This window comes from Bidens hawaiensis, unplaced genomic scaffold (genome assembly GCF_021521415.1).
Source record: "Bidens hawaiensis isolate Kalapana, Puna unplaced genomic scaffold, B.hawaiensis_p1.1 tig00007840_1, whole genome shotgun sequence".
Classification (NCBI taxonomy): domain Eukaryota; kingdom Viridiplantae; phylum Streptophyta; class Magnoliopsida; order Asterales; family Asteraceae; genus Bidens; species Bidens hawaiensis.
The window spans coordinates 454,889-479,273 of record NW_027491543.1 but is presented as its reverse complement, the minus strand read 5'-3'; the positions used below and the strand labels follow the sequence as shown (position 1 = coordinate 479,273).

Sequence of the window (24,385 nt, the reverse complement as noted above, 5' to 3'; positions counted from 1 at the left end):
CACGCATGTGGCGCAGTGTTCTTTTGTGACGTGATTGCGTAGTGTTGATCCGCAAGTATGATGGCGGTGTGTTGTTTAGCGATGCGCATGCACGGTGGCGAGGTGTTGGATCGCGGTGGTGCGGTGCTCGGCGCCAGCGCGCATGCGTGATGGCGCGCTGCTGCTTTATAGCGGTGGAACTCATGCATGGTGGCATGCATCGTGGCGGCCAGATGGTTATCCGCGGTGGCGTGTACGCGTGGTGGCGCAATGACATTACCCGGTGACGAGGTTCACTTGTCGTGGTGCGCATGAATGTTAGCATTGTATTGAACCACGGCGAGCGCATGCGCGGTGGCGGAGAGTTGTGCCACGGTGATCATCACAACTTGCGGCTTGCTTGCCAGAGCAAGAGGCGGCGTGGACTCTAATTGCCCACCATGTTTTTGTTTTTTCCGGTGATACGCACTCAATGAAATTCTTGGATGATGATAAGAAAATTGGAAACTGGACCCACCGGGTATTTAGGATCCTACCTCCACTAGTCCCCCTAGTCCAGTGCTGCTCCTGGGCGTGCAAGCGGTTAGTTGGAGTTCTGGACTTATTAGGAGTGCTTGTACGGTTTTTTGGACCCGGTGCTTCCCAAATGTACCTTTTTGCATATGTATACTTTGCTTCGGGTTATAAGAGGTTTAATCATGATGGCGTGTTGAGCGGAGCGGAGCCGCGTTCGGTCTTGTATTCGGCGCGAAGCCGTATGGGTTTATGAGGATTCGCAACCTTTAAGTTTGGCGCGCGGCCGATGGCCGTATGGGTTTATGAGGATTCCCAACCTTTAAATTTGGCGCATGGCCTTATGGGTTTATGAGGATTCCCAACCTTTAAGTTTGGCGTGTAGCCGTATGGGTTTGAGGATTCCCAACCTTTAAGTTTGGCTCGTGGCCTTATGGGTTTATGAGGATTCCCAACCTTTAAGTTTGGCGTGTGGCCGTATGGGTTTATGAGGATTCCCAACCTTTAAGTTTGGCGCGTATGTTACCCGCGGTGATCGTGTCGGAGCTTTAACTTGGCCTGCGGGAGCCGCACCTGACCGGCCATTTCTTTGCTCAGAGCGTACATGTGATCCGCAAAAGCCGGGCTTGACCCGCGGAAGCTCTTGTGACCCGCAGAGGTTGTACTTAAGCTGCTGGAGTTTCTCGCCATGACCCGCGGAGGTCAGATTTGATCCGCGGTTACGCGTTAGTGACCCGCGGTATGTGAGGTTGGTCCCTTCCAACATTTAAGTTGCCCGCTAGAGTTGTTCATTGATCCGCGGGAGTTCACAATGTGATCCTCCAATTATTATTTAGCACGTGCGGCATGCTATGGCGGAGTTGAATCGCCGGAGCACGCATGCGGCTTGTTTGTTTCGCGAACGGCGTGAAGGTTGATGTTGATTGCGGAAGCTAAAGTTGACCCTTAGCGTTCATAAAGCTTCATTCGCAACGTGGAAGCAAAAAATGACCCGCATGAGATTATAGTTGATCCGCGGGGAGCGATTTTGATCCGCGGTTGATTGAAGTTGACATGCGGGGGCTATGGCGGAGAGTAATCGCCGGGAGCGCGCATGCAACCCGCTGTGGCGGAGAGTAATCGCCGGGAGCGCGCATGCAACCCGCTATGGCGGGGAGTTGAGCGCGCATGCATGGCGGGAGTTGAGCGCGCATGCATGGCGAAGAGTTGAGCGCGCATGCATGGCGGGAGTTGAGCGCGCATTCATGGCGAAGGGTTGAGCGCGCATGTGCTTTGCCTTAGTTGTGCTTAGGTATTTTTATGGTCCAGCTGCGCAATACGTAGGATGGATGCTATGAGTAATTTGAGCTAAGGCTCATATTATTGGGCTAAGGCCCTAACGTTTTAGAGTTAAAACTCGTTAACGCGTCTGAGCTTGAAGCTCGCGCATGTATGTTTTACTTCGTTTTATTTTTAGTTTGATGTCAATACAATGTTGTCATATTGCTCAAAATTAATAAAGGGAAGTGTGAAACATGTATGCAAAAGGTAATAGAACGCATGTTAAGAAAATATAGAGCGTATCATTATTCATAATGGCTTAAAAAGCCTAGATTACGAACTTGACAACTTTTACATGAGACATTTTCTAAGTTGTGCTGCGTTCCATGTGCGCGGGATTTTCCATAGGTGGTGGAATGTTGATCCGCGGCTGTACGCATGCATAACGGCGGAGTGGTGACTCGCGGGCGCGCATGCATCGCGGCGAAGTCTTGATCCTCGGCAGTATGCATGCATGGAAGCAAAGACTTGATCCTTGGCAGTGCACATGCATGGCGGCGGAGTCGTGACTCGCGAGCGCGCATGCATGGCTGCAAAGTCTTGATCTTCGGCACTGCGCATGCATGGAAGCGGAGACTTGATCTCCGGTGGCACGCATGCATGGTAACAGAATCTTGATCCTCCGCAGTGCCCTTGCATGGCGGCGGAGTGGTGACTTGCGGGCGCGCATGCATGGCGGCGAAGTCTTCTGCGCAAAACCAAAGGCACGACCCACATGGCGGTTTCCGCGGGCGCTCATGCATGGCGGCGGAGTCTTCTACACAAAACCAAAGGCATGGAGTCGTCCTCCAACCCACATGTTGTCTTCTGGAAGGTTGTCTGATGAGTATAATCATGGTTGTCCTTATCTTGATTTGGATTAGACTATTGTCTCATTTGTTGTGTGTCGCTTACGCGCGGCCTTTATGCGCCTATCCCAGGGATGCGCAAGGTCCTCTTTATTCTCACACTAAATGTGTGTTGTGTGCATATGTGATATGCGCCACGCGCAGATGTTTCATGCGCTTGCGCATAGGTTTTGGCTTTGTGTCTTCATGACATCCTGATTTCAAGCCTCTTGTCTATATCTTGTGGGTTGACCCGCCCCGCTCGATGTTAAGGCGGGTGCATACCCCTTCAAGCCCCCCAGTCTAATGTGTGTCTTGTCTCGCGCGAGCGAGGTAAAATAGATATTAGACTTAATAGTTTGCTTTTTTTTTCTTGTTTATAAAGCAGACAAATCTGAAAGATTTTTGGATCTACAAATTGAAAGTTAGATCTGTAATTTTCAGTTTTTGGATCGTGTAAAAATTCCTCCTCGAAAATAGATCTGAAGCTCGGAGTGGAGAGAATTTAAAACCATCACAGATCCGGAGGCTTGACCGTCCGAATCAGGTAGTTTCTTTTTTGGATCTACAAATCTTTTTCAGCTTCATTTTTAGATCTATGGATCTTTTTGAGCTTTAATAGAACAAATCTTGAAGCATCTTTCTGTAAACTTCCAGATCTGGATTTTTCTTGGGAGAAAAAAGAATCATAGATCTGAAATAATGGATGAACAGATCTGAGAACCGAGACAAAAATCGAAGGGTAGCTCGTTGCCGGTCCCACGGATGGCGCCAATGAAGAAACATGAAATGAATCTGACCTGATCCAAGACGATGTTCCTCGGTGTTCGAGATAAACGAACCACAACTTCATCTTCTTCTCCGGTAGCTTGAGATCTGCAATGGCTTTTGGGGGTGTGGAGGTGACTGCTAAGAAATCTCGAAGATCTCTTGTTTACAGACACAAAAATGGTTATGGTGGTGGCTCTTATTGAGAACAACCACACCTAATAAGGAGGTGGAGACCTCCTTATATAGGGAGCCTCATGGCCACCATCATGGTACCCTAATGGGCCTAGCCCAGTTAGGGTTACCTCCACAAAACCCACTCAGCCCAATAATATTGTATTAGTCCATATAATAAAATAAGCCAGACATAATAAATTAAGGTCGTAAGCCGGGTTTAGTACCATACCCCTACAAAACCCAAAGCAAAACATCATCCATAGAACAATTTAATATTAATGATTAATCACCCTTATATATATCTTAACATCCCATAACAAGAAGATGATAATAATAAAAAAAAATCAATAAATCGTGCCATGGGTTCGAGTGGTGCTAAACCCGCAACATTCTTCTTCTTGTTCGTGAACCTCGTTCTTTACTTGATAATCACTATAATTGCTTCTTGGTTGGTCAATCATGGCATCCAAGACTCCCTTGAACAAGGTACAATCTATATACATTTGTGTATTCTATATATTTTGATGGGCACATAAAATATGTTTTTTTTAAAGAGAATACCAATAAACTTCTTGTTTAACACGATTTATTTAAATTTTGTCTTGTTTTGAGTCATGTGGTATTTAGAAAACATTAAGGTCGAAACATTGAGTAGCATGTTAAAACTTCTGAACTGAGTATGATAAGAAACACATAAATATAAATTAACATATTACAAAAGTTACATAAATAACATATTAATTAGGCTCGCGAGCCGGTTTGAGCATGATAAGTAGCATTGGGGCTTATTGATAGAAATCATGCTCTAGTTCTAGGCTAAATGTTATTTGTTTATTTTGGGGTGCAACTTATATTCTATAAATAGGTATCAATAACTTCTTAGGGGGTGGCGGGAATTTATTCAGTTTGTTAGGCTCTTTGTTTGGCAAAGAGAGAGGGCATAGCCCTGCGAACACTTCAGTGTTAGTCTATCGAGTTGGTAAGATCCGATTGGACCATCTTCTTCATATCAATTCTTATCACTTATGCTCGTTTATTAGATAAGTTTATTATTTGAGCTCGGTCTCAAGCTATTTGAGCTCGGCTTGATTCAAACTTTTAACAAGTCGATTTTGAGTAGCCTACGAGCGGCTTCTAGTTTACACCCCTAATTACATATGCCAAAATTTTAAGAAAAGTAACATTAACATATCATGATGTGAAGTCAACAATCAACATTATTTCCTTGCTTGCTTAAGTTCTAAGACATTCAAACCATTTTCCTTGAGTTTTTTGTTTGGTAACAAATTTATGCATAACTTTTCAATGCCTTGCAGCATCTGTTCTAAGTATTCCGGCGAGAATATTTCCAATATACTACCCGTTCGGCAACATGGCAACTGCCTATGTGGTCATCTTCTCTCTCTTAGCAGGAGTAGTCGGTTTTACAACTTCCCTCACCGGCATGAGTCATGCTGCCCAATGGAATGCTTCTGATCTATACGCAGCTTCCGCTTCTTCTCTAATCACTTGGTCATTCACATTGCTTGCCATGGGGTACATTCTTATTATCTTTCTCAATGTATATGTAACCAATGATCATTACTTAATTAACATGTGCTAATTAATTCATAAAATGTGTCTCTAGATTTGCCTGCAAAGAGATAGATATTGGCTGGAGTGGATCAACCTTGGTACTACTATTTGATATTTCAAACCGGTTTAGATGAATAGATATATTATTAATATGTTTAAAGTTGAAAATTTATAACACGATAACAATGTTGTGTGCAGCGCGTTCTAGAGGTCGCATTGAATATTGTATACGGGACACAATTGCTTGGCATGATCGCGATTCATGCTGGGATCGAAGAGCTTTCAAGATATCGTGGGGGGATAGTTTAAGTACCAAATAGTATATTTCAGGGTGAAATGCTATATTAATTAATTTGGTATTTGTTCTTCAATTATTTACATGTAAAGCTTGAGTTATTGGTTGTTTATGTTTGATTTTGATTCAACTTTTATTTATTTATTACAACCCTATTAAAATTGTTTTATTTTATTTGGGACAAAATCATAATCTAGGCCATTTAATAAAAGAACTCAGCTATATATATTTAAATCTTCTAAAAAATACTCTAAATATGTTGTTATATTAATTCGAGTCTCGCCTAGAACAATTTGTTCTGAGCTGAGCCTTGAGGTTTCGTTATTGTGGCTTCCTCCTGGGTGGGTGGGCCATGTCACCACGCTTTCTTCTTCAGATGAAAGAGTGATCTATTTGTCAGGGTAATCCCTGGTGCCCGGATCTTTGCTTTTATGAACAAAAGAACTCAATTGCATGTATATATTCAAATCTTCTAAAAATAACCTAAATATGTTGTTATATTAATTGAGTCTCTTCTAGAGCATATTTGTTCCGAGTTGAGCCATCAGCCATGGTGTTTTGCTAGTTGTGGGTTTCCTTCTAGATTGGTGCGCTGGCCGCCGGGCCATCATGGCCAGTTGGTCACCACGTTTTGTTCTTCAGATGAAAAAGTAATCTATTTGCCAAGATGATCCTGAGTGTCCGGGCCTTTACTTTTATGAATAAAAGAACTCAACTGTATATATTCAAATCTTCTAAAATATAACCTGAATATGTTGTTATATTAATTTGAGTCTCGCCTAGAGCAGTTTGTTCCGAGTTGAGTCATGGGATTTTGATAGTTGTGGGTTTCTTTCTGGGTGGGTGAGCCAGGTCAAAATGTTTTCCTTCAAACGAAAGAGTGATCTATTTGTCAAGGTGATCCCGAGCGTCCGAACCTTTGCTGTTTAAAAAAAAGTGTACTATATGATGAGATTTAGTTTGTAATAAAACCCAACTATATTTGCTTAACAATATTAATCTTTGGCCAATGACGCCATTATTTCGTAGTAGTTAATAACAAAGTAATGCTTTTAACTTTATTGAGCCATAAAGTTATATAAAAACAGCTTTAGTAACATTCTAAAAATCTTAATAAATTGCAGTTACCTATTACAGATTTATTAAATACAAAGAGACCAAAGGGATGCTTATCCTCGAGAGGAAATTAAAGCATTTCTTTGTGCAAAAGCCATCACAAGGTTCAAACCCAAAGCAAAACATCATCAATAAATTAACAATTAATAGTAATCCATAATCACCCTTGTATATATATCATAACCTCCAATAACAAGAAGATGATAAAAAAACATATTACAAAGTATTTAAATCATGCCATGGGTTTGAGTGGTGCTAAACCCGCAACATTCTTCTTTTTCTTCATAAACCTTGCTCTTTACTTGCTTGTAATTGTAATTGCTTCGTTGGAGGTTGATCTTGGCATCAGAGACTCCCGTAAACAAGGTACAATCTATACATTTTCACATTTCATATTTAAGTATATGTTTTTAGAGAGAACATGTAAGGTTTATTTTAACTGTATTTTTTGTGTCATGTACCAAGTAAGCATATCAAAGTCTCATTTACTTGATCATCTTGTGTTTTGTAATTTAAAAAGGATCATGCTAAACACATACAAAAACTTTTTTTGATAAAACAAAGATTGAATAATATATTCACATAACTTTGCATCCCCCCTCCCCCCCCCCCCCCCACCCCCTTTTTTTTCTTGATAAAAAAACACATACAAAAACTTTCATATCCCCCCTTCAAATCTTGTAATCTACAAAAGTAACACAAAACAAAGATTGAATAAAATATTCACATAACTTTGGATTGATAGTGTAACTTTTTTCTATTAAATTAAATATTTTAACCGTTTTGCTATTTAATGTTTTCAACTCTTTTTATACAAAAACTCATCATGTCTTAAAAATACAAATGATCATATTTGTGACTTTTTCCCTTGATTAAACCTACCTTTTTAAATATTAACACCGTTTCTATATTAAAATATTAATTATCACGTAACATTAGGTAATTTATTCACAAAATTTGTGAACTTATTACATAACATAGGTTAGAGTTCGTGTTCCACACGGGTGAAAAATATTATAAAAAAATTATTTGTAATACGTAAAATTCAGTTATTTCGTACAATAATTTTTATTTATGACTTTTCTAATAAGTTTTTAATATATTTATGCACAATTAGTTTTAAGTTGCAAACCAAACCTGATGTTTTATTTATTTTAAAAATAAAACATGCATATCCATATTATTATTTAAATACCGTGTGCTTAAAAATGATATATAACAAAACGTTGTTATGGATTTAGAAACTAATTTACAAGGTTAAGGTTTGGTTGTAAAAGAAAATATATAAAAATAAATTATGTTTTAAAATAAAAAGAGAAATAATGAACAATTATAAATGGTTGGGTTAGAGAAATATGATAAGAAAATGTGATAAAATAAACAATGTAGGGCTACATATAAGATAGGTGTCCGTTGGTATTAAAGAAAAAAAATATGAGTTAAAGGGAATCGGAATTCAAAATTAGAGAAAATGATTGCGATAATTATGTTTGTTTTTTTTTACATATTATGGGAAATCTGAATTTGAAAAACTCATTTAGTATCAGAATTTTTTTATAATGAAAAAAAAATACAAATTAATATTTACATAGATTTTAACCTTAAACAGTAAATGTAACAACAAAACTGAAGGCAATGTTGGAAGTGTATTTTCGTTGTGTAATTCTTATAATTCACTTTAATCTCTTGAATGTGCTAAATTTGTAGCACTTTCTGCGTTGCTTTAAGTTCGACAACCAAAACATATATCATATTACATAGTCATCAATAGTAACATGATTTTCTACTTAGTCAACAACAACATAAGAACTTGTTGTAGCATCCAATTTAAAGTATAATAAAATAAGGCGGTAACAAAAAAATAAAATGAAACTAAGGTCATACGAATCTTGAATTGATTTTAACATACCTTTTTCGATCATATTATACGCATGTCCACCACCATGTTTCATCTTAAAAGTCAATACAAATTCAAGTCCAATTAAATTAACATGGTAGTTTTAACAAGAATTTTATGCAGTTTGATAAATCTTTGGTTGTGGGTAATAGCTAAAAACATGGTGATTGAAAAATCAAAGGGAAAAAACATAATATCATAGAAAAATAAGCCAATCTGGATAAACTTCTATAAAGGTAGTTTGTTATAATAAACAAATAACAACATAATGTTTTGTGTTATTTTAAAAAAATTAAAAAAAAAATCATTTTTAAATATATAAAAAATTAAAAGAAAAAAAGAAGTTAAAAAAATATGTTTTACTAATAATAACAATAATAATAATAAAAGATAACAAAAAAGAAACAAAATGGTTTAAATCATGTAAAATTTGATAGTGGATATGTTAAGTATAAAAACAAAGACATGTAAACCATTTTCCTAAGTTTTTGTTTACATTTTTAAGTTTTGAATAGCCATATGAAGAGGTAGGTCCCCGCAAAGCCCAGTTGGACCCGCAAGACTCACCTTGAGGAGGTACGTCTGCGCATAGACCAACTGGATCCGCAGGACCCACCATGCTCAGAGATGAAGACCTTACACGCAGTAAGCCAGCTGTCCCCGCAGGAAAGCCTCCCTTGGTACAGTACCCTGCCTGTCCCCGCAGCTGTGGGTACAAGCCAAGAAGAAAGGCTACCCGCACTAACAGTAAGGCTACACGCATAAGGCACTAGCTCTTATACTTCAGTAATGTCACCTGAAGAAGGAATGAGCAGGGCGGGAATATTCCCGCCCAAAAGAGCCAGTCCGTACGCTTCTAGAAGATCTTTTGTACTATACCTACCAAGGTATGGACAAATAGACAAGATCTGGCAAAAGCAACCCATGAACCAATCACAGGGTGACAGCTCACCGACAATAGTACGAGGAGGAGTACGCTCCAGTACAAAATGTCACTATCAGCCGCTGCCTACCCACCAACTCCCATCGTGGCACGAACATAGCCCATAGTTGGTGGAAAAGAAATATTATACAGCTTGCCGTACCTGCTTGGAAACCTACATTCGGCTATAAATACTCCAACACCTTGGAACGGTATCATCATCTTCTCTCTGGCTATTTCTCTCTATATACACTTATATTCAGAGCAACCTAGTCTGATTCTCACGCCGGAGGGTGGTCACAAGGAGGAACCCCCCCTTCTCGGTGACGAGCTTACGGTGTCTGTTTTGCAGGTTGAGAAGAATAACCATCTTTGCCGGACCTAACCCTCGTGGGAAACATCTACTTAACCCTAAGATTATCCTTAATCTGCCGGGGTCACTTAGTGTTTCTTCATTGGCGCCATCCGTGCATTAAGCTAGAACTAATTCTTCTTTTTCTCAGTTTTTTCAAACTTCTGGAAAGATGGTTAAGGTTACTCCGATGCCAAAGCCACCGAGTAACCAAGAAACTCCGGTAACTACAACCCTAGCTACTGGGGGGAACACCGGTGAATACACGATTTTTACGAACACTACCCCGGTTACCCAAGCCGGGGAAAGTGCAGTAAACAATCCTCCCCTGGGATTCATTGATACCCAGTTGGAGAAACAACAGACGAGGCTTCCCCGACAAACACTAGATCAAGTTAAAGCTTGGGCGGAAGCACGTCAGAAAGAATTCCAAGCCGAGTTGGACGAACGTTTATGTTCACTCCAACAGGCCAATGGCGAATTCGGAAGCACTCGACAACAGCTCAACATGAGCAATGATTGCGAGTATTTGGATGATGAAGATTGGGAAGAATCTGACAGTGACGCAAACCCTCGTCATAAGGCGAAAGGGAAGCGTAAAGAAGCAGACTTCGACTCGAGAAGAAATTTCGAGGAACCTTCAAACCAAAGAACACGGGGGGAAACCCACGTGACTTCCAAAACTTTCAGACCAACTGTTGCGAATGCGGGAACGTCCTAATTTGCAAGGGACATTGCGGAAGCAATCGCTCCGAAGAGTGCCAAACAGATGTCCAACATAGGCACTTACGATGGCATATCTGACTCGGACGATCACTTGAACAGATTTATAGCGCCAACCGTCAGTAATTGGACGGAACCCACATGGTGTTACATGTTCCAGATGACGCTCGTGGGGGCAGCCAGAGCGTGGTTTGATCGTCTACCGGTCCACCACATCTATGATTGGGCAGACTTCCAGCACAAGTTCAGCCAGCACTTCAGTCAACAAAGAAAATATACTGAAGAGCAATGGACGATCCTCAACTGCATCCGAGAGGAAGACGAATCTTTGCTAGACTTCATCACTCGCTTCAACTCAAAGAAGCTAAGTCTGGGCACTATAAGCGAAGATCTTGTTCGAGCCGCTTTCATCCAGGGCGCTGAGTACCCAGAGCTCATCCGCACGTTGACAGGTAAAGATGGCATGCCATCCACGTGGGATGCCATCATGACGGCAGCTAAACGCTTTGCCGAAACGGAGAAGCAACTGGGTAGAAATCTTCTCCAGAGCACAAACCTCTACACGCAGAGAACAAGAGAATATAACGTCCGTACCGCCCGACAAAATAAAAAGAGGAAGCTTGGTATTTGGCAGTCAAGGATAAATTTTGACACCTCATCCAGCTCTCGCCCTCTCTTAGGCGGAAGGGACAACATTCACTCGTCGAACCGGAATCCCAGATGGACGCCACTCACCAAAAGCGTCACCGAGATATTTGCCACCGAAATGCTCCCACGGCCAAAGGCTCCAATAATCCGACAGCGTCATAACGCTGATAAGAGCAAATCCTGTGACTTCCACAGGACAAAAGGCCACACCACGGAGGAGTGCACATCTTTGAAGGATATCGTCGAAACATTCGTCAAAGATGGGAAACTCACACACCTCGTGGCGTCAATCAAGAACGGAGGGAGGAATGACAATCGGTACAAGGGTAATGGACGAAAACCCGTCGACATCAGCATTCACATGGTTCATGGCAACGTCAGAGGAAGAAAACGACGAACAACAGAGCCAAGTGCGTGGAAGAAATCTGAAGTGCGCTTCCCGCGTGTGCCAGGAGGGCCCAACAAAGAAGGCCCCATAGTCATCAAAAGCCAGCTGGGGCACTACATCACCTCCCTCACTCTTGCTGATAATGGCGCTTCGTCAACGGTCATGTATAGGCAGTTCTTCGACAAGCTAGACGACGAAGACAAAGAACGCCTAGAAACAGTTTACGCCTCGATGGAAGGGTTCGATGGCAGCACAAACACCCCCTTGGGTATCCTATCCTTCCCCGTCACTCTCATGGACGGGAAGTACTCCCGCACAGAAGACGTGGACTTCGTTGTAATGAGGAAGCCACACCACACATACGACATTCTCTTCGGGAGAGATGGGATGGCAAGATTTAATGCCGTGGTGTCTTCGGTCCATGGGATGATGGGATGGCCAACAGCCGAGGGCGTTGCTATGATCACGGGCATTCCCCAGGTATGCATCGCATCTGTCTCATCTAAACCCAAACCAAAAATGGCTAAACCAACCACCTCTGAACCAGAAGAATGGGCCTTCAATGGCAAATACCCTAACCAGGCTGTTACCATTGGCCCAACGATCACTAACCCCACACGCACCTTACTCAAACGCTTGTTCCAAAAAAATGCCATCTTCACATGGACACCAGCTGACATGACTGGTGTACCTCGAAGTAAGGCTGAGCATAAGCTCAAGTGTGACCCGGCATTTGCGCCGGTCATACAAAAGCGTCGCGTAATGGGTGCTGAACAGGCTAACGCGTGTAGAACCCAAGTCAAGGAACTCCTTGACGCAGGCATCGTACGCATTAGTAAATATCAAACATGGGTTGCAAATCTCGTCATGGTACCAAAATCCAACAAACAATGGCGCATGTGCATAGATTTTAAAGACCTAAACAAAGCATGCCCCAAGGATTGTTACCCGTTACCTGAAATTGACCTTAAGGTAGATTCATTAGCACCGTTTCGCCTTAAATGCTTCCTTGATGCGTATAAAGGGTACCATCAAATCCACATGGCTGTTGACGATCATGATAAAACCGCATTTCGGACGCCCGATGGCACATTTTGTTACCAAATGATGCCATTCGGACTTAAGAATGCCGGGTCCACATACCAACGCCTGATGGAAAAAGAGTTTCATGCCCAAATTGGGAGGAACTTGGAAGTTTACATGGATGACTTGGTCATCAAAAGCCTCGACCCAGAAGCGATGTTGAAAGACATCGAAGAAACTTTCAACACGCTCAGAAAGATAAACATGAAGCTCAACCCGAGTAAGTGTTCCTTTGGGATGGAAGAAGGGAAGTTCTTAGGAGTCATCGTTACCAAAGATGACTTCAGAGCGAACCCTGAAAAGGTTGAAGCCATTATGAAAATGGAATCACCTACTACCATCAAACAGGCTCAGACACTGAATGGACGACTAGTCGCACTTAACCGCTTCTTGGCAAACCATGCGGATAGGTCGTTCCCATTCGTGTCAACATTGAGAAATTGCTTGAACAAAACGCACTTCCGCTGGACACCAGAAGCGGAAGCAGCTTTTCAAGAGATTCAGTCACGCTTGATCGAACTCCCAACGCTCACAGCACCAGAAGTGGGGGAGGAATTAATTCTCTACCTCTCCGCCACAGACAGAGCAACCGGGGCAGTCTTACTAGTAGAACGAAAAGGCATTCAGATGCCCATCTACTATGTAATCCGCGTCTTAATAGACGTGGAAACCCGGTACTCCACCCTGGAAAAATTAGTCTTAGCGCTTGTACAAGCTTCACGCAGGCTAAGACGATATTTCCAAGGCCACCCAATCACCATTCTCACCAACTTCAAACTTGCAAACGTTCTAGGCAAACCCGAGTTGTCAGGGCGCCTAGCCAAATGGGCAATTGAGTTGAGAGAATACGCGATAAAGTACAAGCCAAGACCAGCCATAAAAGGCCAGGTCTTGGCCGACTTTATTGTAGAAGTCCCCGCTTCGCGGGAAAAAGAGTGCCAGGAAGAGGCTCAACCCTCCCCAGCACAAGACATTAACGATGTCTGGCTACTCTACACTGATGGAGCAGCCAACAACGAGGGTTCAGGCGCAGGGTTGAAACTAACTAACCCAGCAGGCCAAGAATACACTTACGCTATTCGGCTGGATTTCCCAAGCACGAATAACGAAGCGGAGTACGAAGCATTCTTGGCCGGATTAAGAATTGCGCGTAAGATGGGAGTGAAAAACTTGGAAGCCCACGTGGATTCCGTGCTAGTAGCCAACCAGATAAACGGGACGTACACGGCCGTGAACGACACAATGGCCCTGTACCTCGCACAAGCAAAAACCCTTATGCGCGATTTCAACGATTGCAAAGTTGTGCACATCAAGCGAAGCGAAAACAAATCTGCGGATGCGTTAAGCAAGCTTGTATCGTTGGCCTTCACCCACTTGGGAAAGGACATCCGCGTTGAACTTCTTAGTGCATCATCAGTCCCGCACAAGGAAATTTGTGTCATCCAAACCGGCACGGAAACATGGATGACGCCAATCATAAATTACCTTGCGACGGGTGTACTACCAGAGTCAAAGACACAGGCAAGAAAGATACGCTGTAAATCACTGAACTATCAACTTGTTGATGACATACTTTACAGGCGTAATTTTCTTGGCCCACTCCTCAGATGCGTTGACGACCAAGATGCCGACTACCTCCTAAAGGAAGTACACGAAGGCATCTATGGAGTACACGCAGGTCCACGCGCAGTTGTAGCCAAGCTAAACAACGCGGGATACTTTTGGCCCGGGATGCATACGGATGCGCTGGCCTACATCAGAAAATGTAGATCCTGCCAGCTCTACGCACCCAACACGCATCGCCCGAAGAACGAACTTGTTCCAGTCACTTCTTCATGGCCATTCTAGAAGTGGGCCATCGATGTGACATGCCCATTTCCCACAGCAGCAGGGAACGTTCAGTTTCTAGTGGTAGCCATCGACTACTTCACCAAGTGGATAGAAGCAAAACCCCTAGCCCAAACAACCGCAAAACATATCAAAAAATTTATTTGGGAATTTATTATTTGTCGTTTTGGACTTCCATAGAATTTGGTGAGCGATAACGGCACCAACTTTGCTGACCAGAAGCTACCAAAGTGGCTAAAAGAGCTTCAAATCACCCACACCTTTACCTCAGTGGCACACCCGCAGGGTAATGGTGTGGTGGAAAGAGCAAACAAAAGCATCGTCAACGGCATAAAGAAAAGAGTCTTGGAGCATAGATCCGGCTGGGTGGACGAAGTTCCACATGTCCTTTGGGCAAACAGAACGCTAAAAAAAGCAAGCACGGGCGAAATCCCGTTCAGCCTCACCTATGGCACTGAAGCCATGGTTCCAATCGAGATTGGTCTACCCTCACCAAGAGTCATAACTCAACCAGAAGACAATGATGCGGAAAGACGGTTAGACCTTATGCTAACCGAGGAGCGCAGAGACTTAGCCGCAGCGCGTAAAGAGAACTACAAGCGACAAATGCAAAAGTACTACAACACGCGGGTGAAACTCTGCAACTTCAATATAGGAGACTACATACTGCGTAACAACGAGGCTTCGAACCAGGAGCGTCCAGGAAAGCTGGCCCCGGTCTGGGAAGGGCCTTACATTATTAAAGAAATTTTGGGAAAGGGCGCATACCGGCTCGAAAGGCTCGATGGCACCCCCATCCCAAGAACATGGAATGGAGCTCAATTACGCAGATGCTACATGTAGATCAATTCCAAACTTGTAACGAACAGGCCTAGAGCCACTTCTAATGGAAATGATTCTCCTTATCACATTGATGTTGATAGCCTTACCTTTATACTTATGAACCGACCACACTGATATGCCGGTATTCACCGCATAAATAAGTGAGGGAAGAAGTAATTCGTTGCGTGTGGAAAGCGGCACAACCCGCATAAACACAAAAACAGTAAAAATTTCTAAGGGGAAGATGAGGAAAACCTTCACGCAGGTCAGATATAGATGAAGTTTGGTCATCCTACTAAGTGAAAGTGACGGTCCTACCCGCACAATCATGATAGAGGAAACGGAACATTAACCTATTATCTGACACGCGTCGAAAGGTTAACTTATTCAAAACACTTAGAAAATTGCTAAGTTAAACTAAAATATGCATGAGCAAATCATATAATGTTACAAGGCAAGGCGTTAACAAAACATTTATATTCACATTAAAAGCTGTTCAAGCATTACAAAATGGCTAGGTATCTACCCGCCTACAAAAAGTACAAATCTATCCTAACGGCTGGGAGGAATCCCAAGATTCAGGCTTCGGGACCACTCCCTCCAAACCCACTTGAACCCGCACCATCAGTTGGCTGCGGCTGTTCAAGGAAAGATTTGAGAACGGCTAGCCCGTCATCAGCAGCAGCAACTTCGTTCACCTTCTCCACAACCGGATGAGAAAAAGCAGTATACAGGTTCACAGCTTGGTCGTAGGCAGCTTCAGTATCAACATCATGTAGAGGAAATTTGGAAGGCGGGATGCCTTTCTCTGCAAATCCTAGACCAAGCAAGAAACCAGCTTTCTCTCCATCCTCATGAGAAGCGTTGAGGGCTGCACTCATGGCATCATCATAGGATGTGTTCGCGAAAATCCGATGCACAACCTACAAAAAAAAATACTTTTCTAAGTATAAAGAAAAAAGCAAAAAGCAAAGAATAAGTGAGCTATGCATACCTGCGGCAACGCTTCTCGTAAAAGCCAATCGTTATTGGACAAGGACTCTTGAAGGGTAGCTTGAGCTTGATCGCGTGCGCGTTCGGCCTCATTCTTATTAAGGTTGGAAAGCAACACTTCTTTGGCAACAGCCTCCTCAACGCCTTTAAGTTTACGCTTAGTGCGATCAAGCACACCCTTCTGATCCAAGAGCTCCTGTAGCTTCTTGGCGTCCTCCAAAGCCAAAGCCTCATGAGCCTGCTGAAGCTTCTCCAGTTTGGCTTTCAGTTCCTCATTTCCAGCGCGTAGAGGCTCAGCAACGGCTTCAGCTTTTGTGGCCCTTTCAGTGGCATTACGCGCCGTTTCCTTAGCCAACCTAAGTTGTTCATTAACAATTTGAGTAGCCTTGGAACGATCCTCATGCCTGGCTTGGATTTCGGCCTCAAGATCCTTGAAGGCCTTTTCCTTCTCAGCAGCGGTGGCGGCAAGCTTCTTGTTTTCCTCCCGCAGCAATCGCACCTGAGCCCCCTCCAAGCTACGCGCAGTCTTTAACTTGTCGTTTTCACGACAAAGTAACTCGACACGCGGCTGTATCCGGGCGAGAAGGATTCGGAGCTCAGTAGACAACCGGTCTTCCTGGTAACTAACCATGGCCTCCCCCAATGCACCACTTGGAGCAGCATGGCGCGCCCAGTCGACGCAGTCTGCAGCCGTCCTGAGAGTCGTGCCTCGGCGGATATTCCACCTTAGGGCATAGACCTCATTGGAATCTGAAACTGCAACAACAAAACAGTTAAGAAAAAATGACGAGGGATAACAGGCCAAAGTAACCCCACGCACCTGTAGGGTCGATAACAGGCCGATAGCCGCTAAACCCATCACCTGAACCTAAAGGATATCCATCCAACAGGTCAAGGAGATGGGAAGGAAGCAGAGATTGGACTCCCTCATCAACAGAGGTAAGTCTAGAGGTCCCAACTCTAAACATACCTGAAGAACCGGCCAAGGACGAGGTAGTCGCTGACGCCGAATATGACACTGTAGAAGCCACTGAGGTAGAGACCATCGGAGATGAACTCATTTGAGATGAACTCATAACCGTGGTAGCCGCTGCGGATGAGCTCACAGAAAAAGTCACCGCCGGTCCGGTGAAGGATGTAGTAAAGATGGCACTGACGGCCGGCGGAGAAGTTGAACTGCTCAACGCAGCAACGAAACTGGACGCCATCGTCGGCACAGCAGCCATGACAGATGACGTCATAACCGGAACAGTTGCTTCAACAGTATGAGCAACTGAACCAGTACCAGAAACAGGTGCAGCCGCCTGAGTCATCGCCTCGGATAGGTTGACCAAACCTATCATCGTGGGTCCTGAACCGCTTCCTCCCGCACCGCTCTCGAAAGCAGATAAGTCCACTTCTGCATGAAGAAAAACAAAAGATATAAAAAACAAAGGCGGAAGGAAATGCGGAAAAGGTACACAAAAAGTATACTTACTGGTTTTCTTGATCTTGAAAGCCCTGACAGGCGGAGATGGACCCGATGAAACTGGCCACTTCATGCCAGTCACCTTCGCAGCGCTTGGTGGCTCGGAAGTAACAGCCGTTGTCTCAACCTCTGAGACAATGGCCTCGTCACCACCACCAAGGTTCCCCGCCGCCTCCTCACTTTCAGTCTCGGGATCAGACTGATTCCCCAGGTCAACGAAGGTAGTAACCTTCGTTTTGCCCTTCACGCCGGCCGACTTCTTTTTCCTTACGATAAAAGACCCATCTGCGGATCCCTCATCAGAAGATGACAAGATCAGAGGAATTCCAGCAGAAGTTTGAGCATGAATAGGACGAGGATTAAAGAACACCTTACCAGGCCGAGTGGCGCTTAAAATCTCGTGGCCTGGCGGGTAGACCTCTACGAATCTATCCGCAGTCTGCTCCAAAATGGGCAACTCGTTCTCATCGAGATCACGAGTACCCAACCGTGCGGGACCACCAGTCTCCCGCGGGTGCAAGAGCGAATGTAAGTTGTTCCCTTTTGAAATAAAAATGATAAAAATGTTAGAAGGAAAACCCTAAACCAACACAAAAGACGGGGCGTACCAAAAGGAAGATAGTTCAAACCGTATTCGAGAACAATGGGTATTTGCGGCGTCCCAGACCCGGCATCCTTCCACACGCGGCTCATCCCTAGCATCACCATCACAGACTCCGCGAAGCGATAAACCGGAGTCTGAATCTGGGAGATCTTGGTGAACCATTCCGTCTCCTGGTAGTTGGAGGCGTGAAGGTTAGGAAGTGCCCTCCCATTCTTGAACGTCATCGCGATGGGAACGACACGAGCGGAAATGTAGAAAAACTCCCGCTTCCAAGAACGAAGACTACGCTCAGTAGCGCAGATCTTCAAACCCTTGATCCGAGTGACAAGGGTATACCAACCCTGGATGCACCTCCAAGTATAGAAGGTCATCAGGCGGTCGACTCGGGGCTCGATACCCAAAATACGGCACACCCATTCGAAATGGCGAACTTTGGCAATTGCCATTGGGTGCACCTCTGTCGGATGAACACCGTGTTTCTCCAAAACACGGTATACGAACTTCGTTAATGGGAATCTTAGATTCCCATATAGGAAGAACGAAGCGTAAACCCCTATCTTGCCCTTAGGGGCATCGTACACCGTCTGGTTGGCCTCCGGAAACTCAGGCTCATAAGACTCCAGCAGGAACTTCTTGACGATGTAATGGTATACATCGACAGAAAGAGTACACTGACACTCGCCAGCAGTACTCTTATCGTCCTTATCGGACGTAGACGTCGGGTTCTCGAGGTAAACGTCGGACTCCTCGACGTTAACCTCTGGGTCATGAGTAGAAGAAGACATTTTTTAGTGTTAAGAAAGCGGTTTCAGGAGAATGCTCGCCGGAAAATATGACTATTCGCCGGAAATCGCTTAAAAGGAAAAGGAGAGTGAAGTGAAGATGATGGATGAAATACACCCTCTCCCCCTTATATACTCATCGCAATGAATGCGATGAATTTAATGCGGATGAGAGGGAAGGCGCAGAAGCAATGACACGGCGACACGTGTGGATAAAGCAAGCTGGCAACAGGTGTCAAAAGGGCGCGTGCCATAAAACTCGCGCCCATGCGCCTGAAAAAGCGTCCTGATTGACCACATGCTGTCACGTCATAACTTCCTGCACGTCCTGAAACCGTTAGAAGACGCCAACGTCCCTTCAACCGTTTGGACTGTCCTTATCCTTTCACCAACTCTCCGAATTCCAAAAAGATTCAAAAATAAGAGGGAATATACCCCCCTTACCTTGGAAAGCAAGAAACCATAAGACAAGTGCGGGTACAGCGTCAAGGCGAAACCCTTCACATAATTAGCACTTGCAGGGAATTGAAGCCAAGAAGGAACTTATGGGCCATGCTTGCGGAAAGAGAAATAACATCCCCGCATGGCGGGAACGTTGAGAACTAGATTGTTTGAAGCTTCAAGGTGGAATTGGTTGTCTAACATAACTGATCACTATGTCTAAAACTACCAAAACCTCGGAGAATCTATACAAGTGAAACTCAACGCTCCCGACTTGCGAGGAGGTTACACACCTACCCGCATCATACCCAAAGATCAGGCAGAAAAGTCGGGAATTTCTGCAAGTTACATTAGGAAAACTGCGGGAAGAATCCCCACGGAAAACCTTAAAAACGAAAACCCCTCTTTAAAACCCCTTGCTTAAAGTCCAAAAGTTCACCTCACTTATTAACAATTCATGAGAAGAACAATGGACTGGGGGGGGGGGGGGACTTGAAGAGGTAGGTCCCCGCAAAGCCTAGTTGGACCCGCAAGACTCACCTTGAGGAGGTACGTCTGCGCATAGACCAACTGGATCCACAGGACCCACCATGCTCAGAGATGAAGACCTTACACGCAGTAAGCCAGCTGTCCCCGCAGGAAAGCCTCCCTTGGTACAGTACCCTGCCTGTCCCAGCAGCTGTGGGTACAAGCCAAGAAGGAAGGCTACCCGCACTAACAGTAAGGCTACACGCATAAGGCACTAACTCTTATACTTCAGTAATGTCACCTGAAAAAGGAATGAGCAGGGCGGGAATATTCCCGCCCAAAAGAGCCAGTCCGTACGCTTCTAGAAGATCTTTTGTACTATACCTACCAAGGTATGGACAAATAGACAAGATCTGGCAAAAGCAACCCATGAACCAATCACAGGGTGATAGCTCACCGACAATAGTACGAGGAGGAGTACGCTCCAGTACAAAATGTCACTATCAGCCACTGCCTACCCACCGACTCCCATCGTGGCACGAACATAGCCCATAGTTGGTGGAAAAGGAATATTATACAGCTGGCCGTACCTGCTTGGAAACCTACCTTCGGCTATAAATACTCCAACACCTTGGAACGGTATCATCATCTTCTCTCTGGCTATTTCTCTCTATATACACTTATATTCAGAGCAACCTAGTCTGATTCTCACGCCGGAGGGTGGTCACAAGGAGGAACCCCCCTTCTCGGTGACGAGCTTACGGTGTCTGTTTTGCAGGTTGAGAAGAATAACCATCTTTGCCGGACCTAACCCTCGTGGGAAACATCTACTTAACCCTAAGATTATCCTTAATCTGCCGGGGTCACTTAGTGTTTCTTCATTGGCGCCATCCGTGCATTAAGCTAGAACTAATTCTTCTTTTTCTCAGTTTTTTCAAACTTCTGGAAAGATGGTTAAGGTTACTCCGATGCCAAAGCCACCGAGTGACCAAGAAACTCCGGTAACTACAACCCCAGCTACTGGGGGGGACACCGGTGAATACACGATTTTTACGAACACTACCCCGGTTACCCAAGCCGGGGCAAGTGCAGTAAACAATCCTCCCCTGGGATTCATTGATACCCAGTTGGAGAAACAACAGACGAGGCTTCCCCGACAAACACTAGATCAAGTTAAAGTTTGGGCGGAAGCACGTCAGAAAGAATTCTAAGCCGAGTTGGTATACTACCCGTTCGGCAACATGGCAACTGGTTATGTGGTTATCTTCTCTCTCTTAACGGGAGTTGTCGGTTTTACAACATCTGTCACCGGATGGAGTAATGTCGCCCAACCTAATGCTTCCAAACTATACGCAGCTTCTGCTTCTTCTCTTATCACTTGGTCACTCACATTGCTTGCTATGGGGTATAAATATATACTTGTTATCTTTCTCAATATCATTATATTTATTTTGTTAATTACCATTGGTTAGGTATGTTAAGTATATGTAACATACACATGTAAATTAATATTAATTCATAAAACGTGTCTTCAGATTTGCGTCCAAAGAGAGAAATATTGGTTGGACCGGGGACAACTTGGTACTACTATTTCTATTTCATACTTAGTAACCAATTTAGATAAGAGATTACTCCATAACCAACTTTGAAACTTGTTCTAATCAGGTTACTGATAAAAACTTTTGTTCCAATTAGGTCATTAAACTTTTATATTTGTTTCAATCCTAGATATTTTACCTGGATACTAGGTAATCTAGGTTTTTTTTTAAAAAAAAAATTTCAATGTTTTTACTTTGCATAATAACTTTTAAATGTTACGAAAATTAGTAAAAATGCGAAATATAATTTTAAAATTCCGAAAATCTGCAAAAAAAGTTGGAAAATTGCAAAAAAATTGAAAAAAAAATGCAAAAATGTTCATTTTTTTTTGAAAAATTGCAATAATTACAATCCTTTTAGTTATATTGTTAAACTAGAGCTGGCAAATGGGTTGGGTCGAAACGGGTCATGGGTCGGAACGGGTTAGGGTCGAAATGGGTCACTTAAAAAAAGGGTTGTTTCGGTTCGGGTTGGAACGGGTTAGGGTCAACTGGTTCAGGTTAGAATGGGTCAAGGTCGGAACGGGTCAAAATGGGTTTCGGGTCAGTTTTTTTTACCAACAAATCAGCGTTTTCAACACGTTACAGTTCGTTTTAACAGCAAAAGCTCGTTTTAGCGATTTTTTCATTTCGTTTCAGCACTTAATAGCTCATTTAAGCGATTTTTCAGTTCGTTTCAGCACCTAACAGCTCGTTTATGCGATTTCTTATTTCGTTTCAGCACCTAATACGTCATTTAAACGATTTTTCAGTTCGTTTCAGCACCTAACAGCTCGTTTAAGCGAGTTTTCAGTTCGTTTTAGCACCTAACAACTCGTTTAAGCGAGTTTTCAGTTCGTTTCAGCACCTAACGGCTCGTTTAAGCGATTTTCCAGTTTGTTATAGCACCTAACGGCTCATTTAAGCAATTTTTTAGTTTGTTTCAGCACGTAACAGCTTGTTTCAGCACGTTTTGGCCAAATTGGGTTGTTTTGGTTCGGGTCGGAACGGGTTAGGGTCAACAGGTATGGGTCAGAACGAGTCCGGGTTGGAATGGGTCCAGGTCGGAAAGGTCAAAACGGGTTTCGGGTTGTTTTTATTCGTTTTTTTTGTTTGTTGAACGAGGACAACGGACGAAACGTTTTAGTTTTTTTACTTTTTTTGTTTTTGTTTTATATTTTGAATTATGGTTTTTTTATTAATTTTTTTGAATTTTTTTTTGGGTTTTTTAAAAAAAAAACTAGATTACCTGCTATCCAGGTAAAATATCTAGGATTGGAACAAAAATGAAAGTCCAATACCTAATTGGAACAAAAGTTTATCAGTGACCTGATTGGAACAACTTTCAAAGTTGGTTACTATTCTATGGAGTATTCCCTTTAGATAAATATATATGTTTTAAATTGCAAATTTTATAACACGGTAACAATCATGTGTACAGAACATCCTAGAGAGCCTATTGATGATCTTAAGCGGGACGCAGTTACTTGGCTTGATGGCGATTCACGTTGAGATTGAAGAGCTTGTGAGGTATGGTGGGGGGCTAGTGTAAGTTACTAAATTGTAGTATTTCAGGGTAAAATAAACTAAATACATGTTGTTATATTTTGATTATTTTTTAAGTTGAAGATTTTCTTTTCTTTTCTTTTATGCTTATTCTTTAATTAATTTCGTGTAAAGATTGAGCTATTGATTGTTAATGCTTGATTTTGATTTAACTTTTATTTATTTACAATTATATATTTATGTATAATGCATCGGTTAAGGTATTAAGAGGCATGTGAGACTTGAAGATGCATTTTAAACTAATCTGAACGGGCTTAGAAAACACAAAGTATTTCTAGACAGTAAACAAGCAACAAACTTGACTTATGGTGTGTAAGTACTAAGTTGTAAATTTCATGGTAAAATAAGCTACATATTTGATTATTTTCGAAGTTGAAGATTGTTTTCTTTCTTTCTTTTCTTTTGTGCTCGTTCTTAAATTATTTCCATGTGAAGACTGAGCTATTGAATGTTTATGTTTGATTTTGAGTTATTTCACATTGATAATGATAGCTACATGTTTGGTCGCTGTAATTTGTAAATATTACATGTGTGATCCTTAAACTTAACTAATTACAACTTGATTCTAATAGTTATAAACTTATTACTAAAGTAGTCCAGATTCCAAATGTATGAATTTTGTAACTATGGTGATTTTTACTAGCTAACATTAAATTTTTTAGTTAAGTTTGTTTAAAATTACCAAATTAAAGCACCCTCAATAACAATAAGAAATCAGGGTGTTTCGAATAAATATAAAATTTTTTCAAAGGTATGACTTTTGTAACTATGGTGTCCCGCCTCGTGTCTCGTCCTAACATGCACGCAGGATCCATTGCTTACAGAAGTTGACAATGAACAAAATATACAACATAACATTGCTCAATATTTTTTGAACGACCAATGAATCCTTCAAGTGAACTACTGGCTACATTCATCATATCGGGATACACTCACATTTCGATTCAGGGAAAACTCTCACCTAAGGCCTACGCCCTTGAACATTTGTCTGAAGGCACGACAGTGCGGTGGGATAAAACCCGTTCGATTCAAGAAAAACCAACTAGTGAACACCACATACTCGTTTAGTCTCCCATCATCACCCAACCTTGGTGTCGCTGAAACCAAATGTCAGGGGCATGAATCGACCATGGGTCACACGAAACACCAAAAATATTCATTACCACTCCACCACCAGCTAAAAACACAATATTACTCAATTAAAAATAAATCAAAAATAAATCACTTGAACCA

At 42.9% G+C, this 24,385-nt stretch overlaps 2 protein-coding genes across 2 annotated transcripts; both read left to right on the top strand.

Annotated features, from left to right (window-relative positions):
• Window positions 1–3,826: 3,826 nt before the first annotated feature.
• Window positions 3,827–5,676, top strand: LOC143636234 (membrane protein PM19L-like). Its single transcript, XM_077103882.1, has 4 exons — window positions 3,827–4,070; window positions 4,901–5,120; window positions 5,212–5,257; window positions 5,358–5,676. The coding sequence occupies exons 1-4, from the start codon at window positions 3,944–3,946 to the stop codon at window positions 5,466–5,468; spliced, it is 504 nt and encodes a 167-aa protein (XP_076959997.1). The 5' UTR covers window positions 3,827–3,943; the 3' UTR covers window positions 5,469–5,676.
• Window positions 5,677–6,809: 1,133 nt separating this feature from the next.
• Window positions 6,810–23,138, top strand: LOC143636255 (membrane protein PM19L-like). The gene is made up of 5 exons (XM_077103902.1): window positions 6,810–6,936; window positions 15,128–15,148; window positions 21,222–21,414; window positions 21,545–21,590; window positions 23,028–23,138. Exons 1-5 carry the CDS (start codon window positions 6,810–6,812, stop codon window positions 23,136–23,138), a joined length of 498 nt encoding a protein of 165 aa, XP_076960017.1.
• Window positions 23,139–24,385: the final 1,247 nt, after the last annotated feature.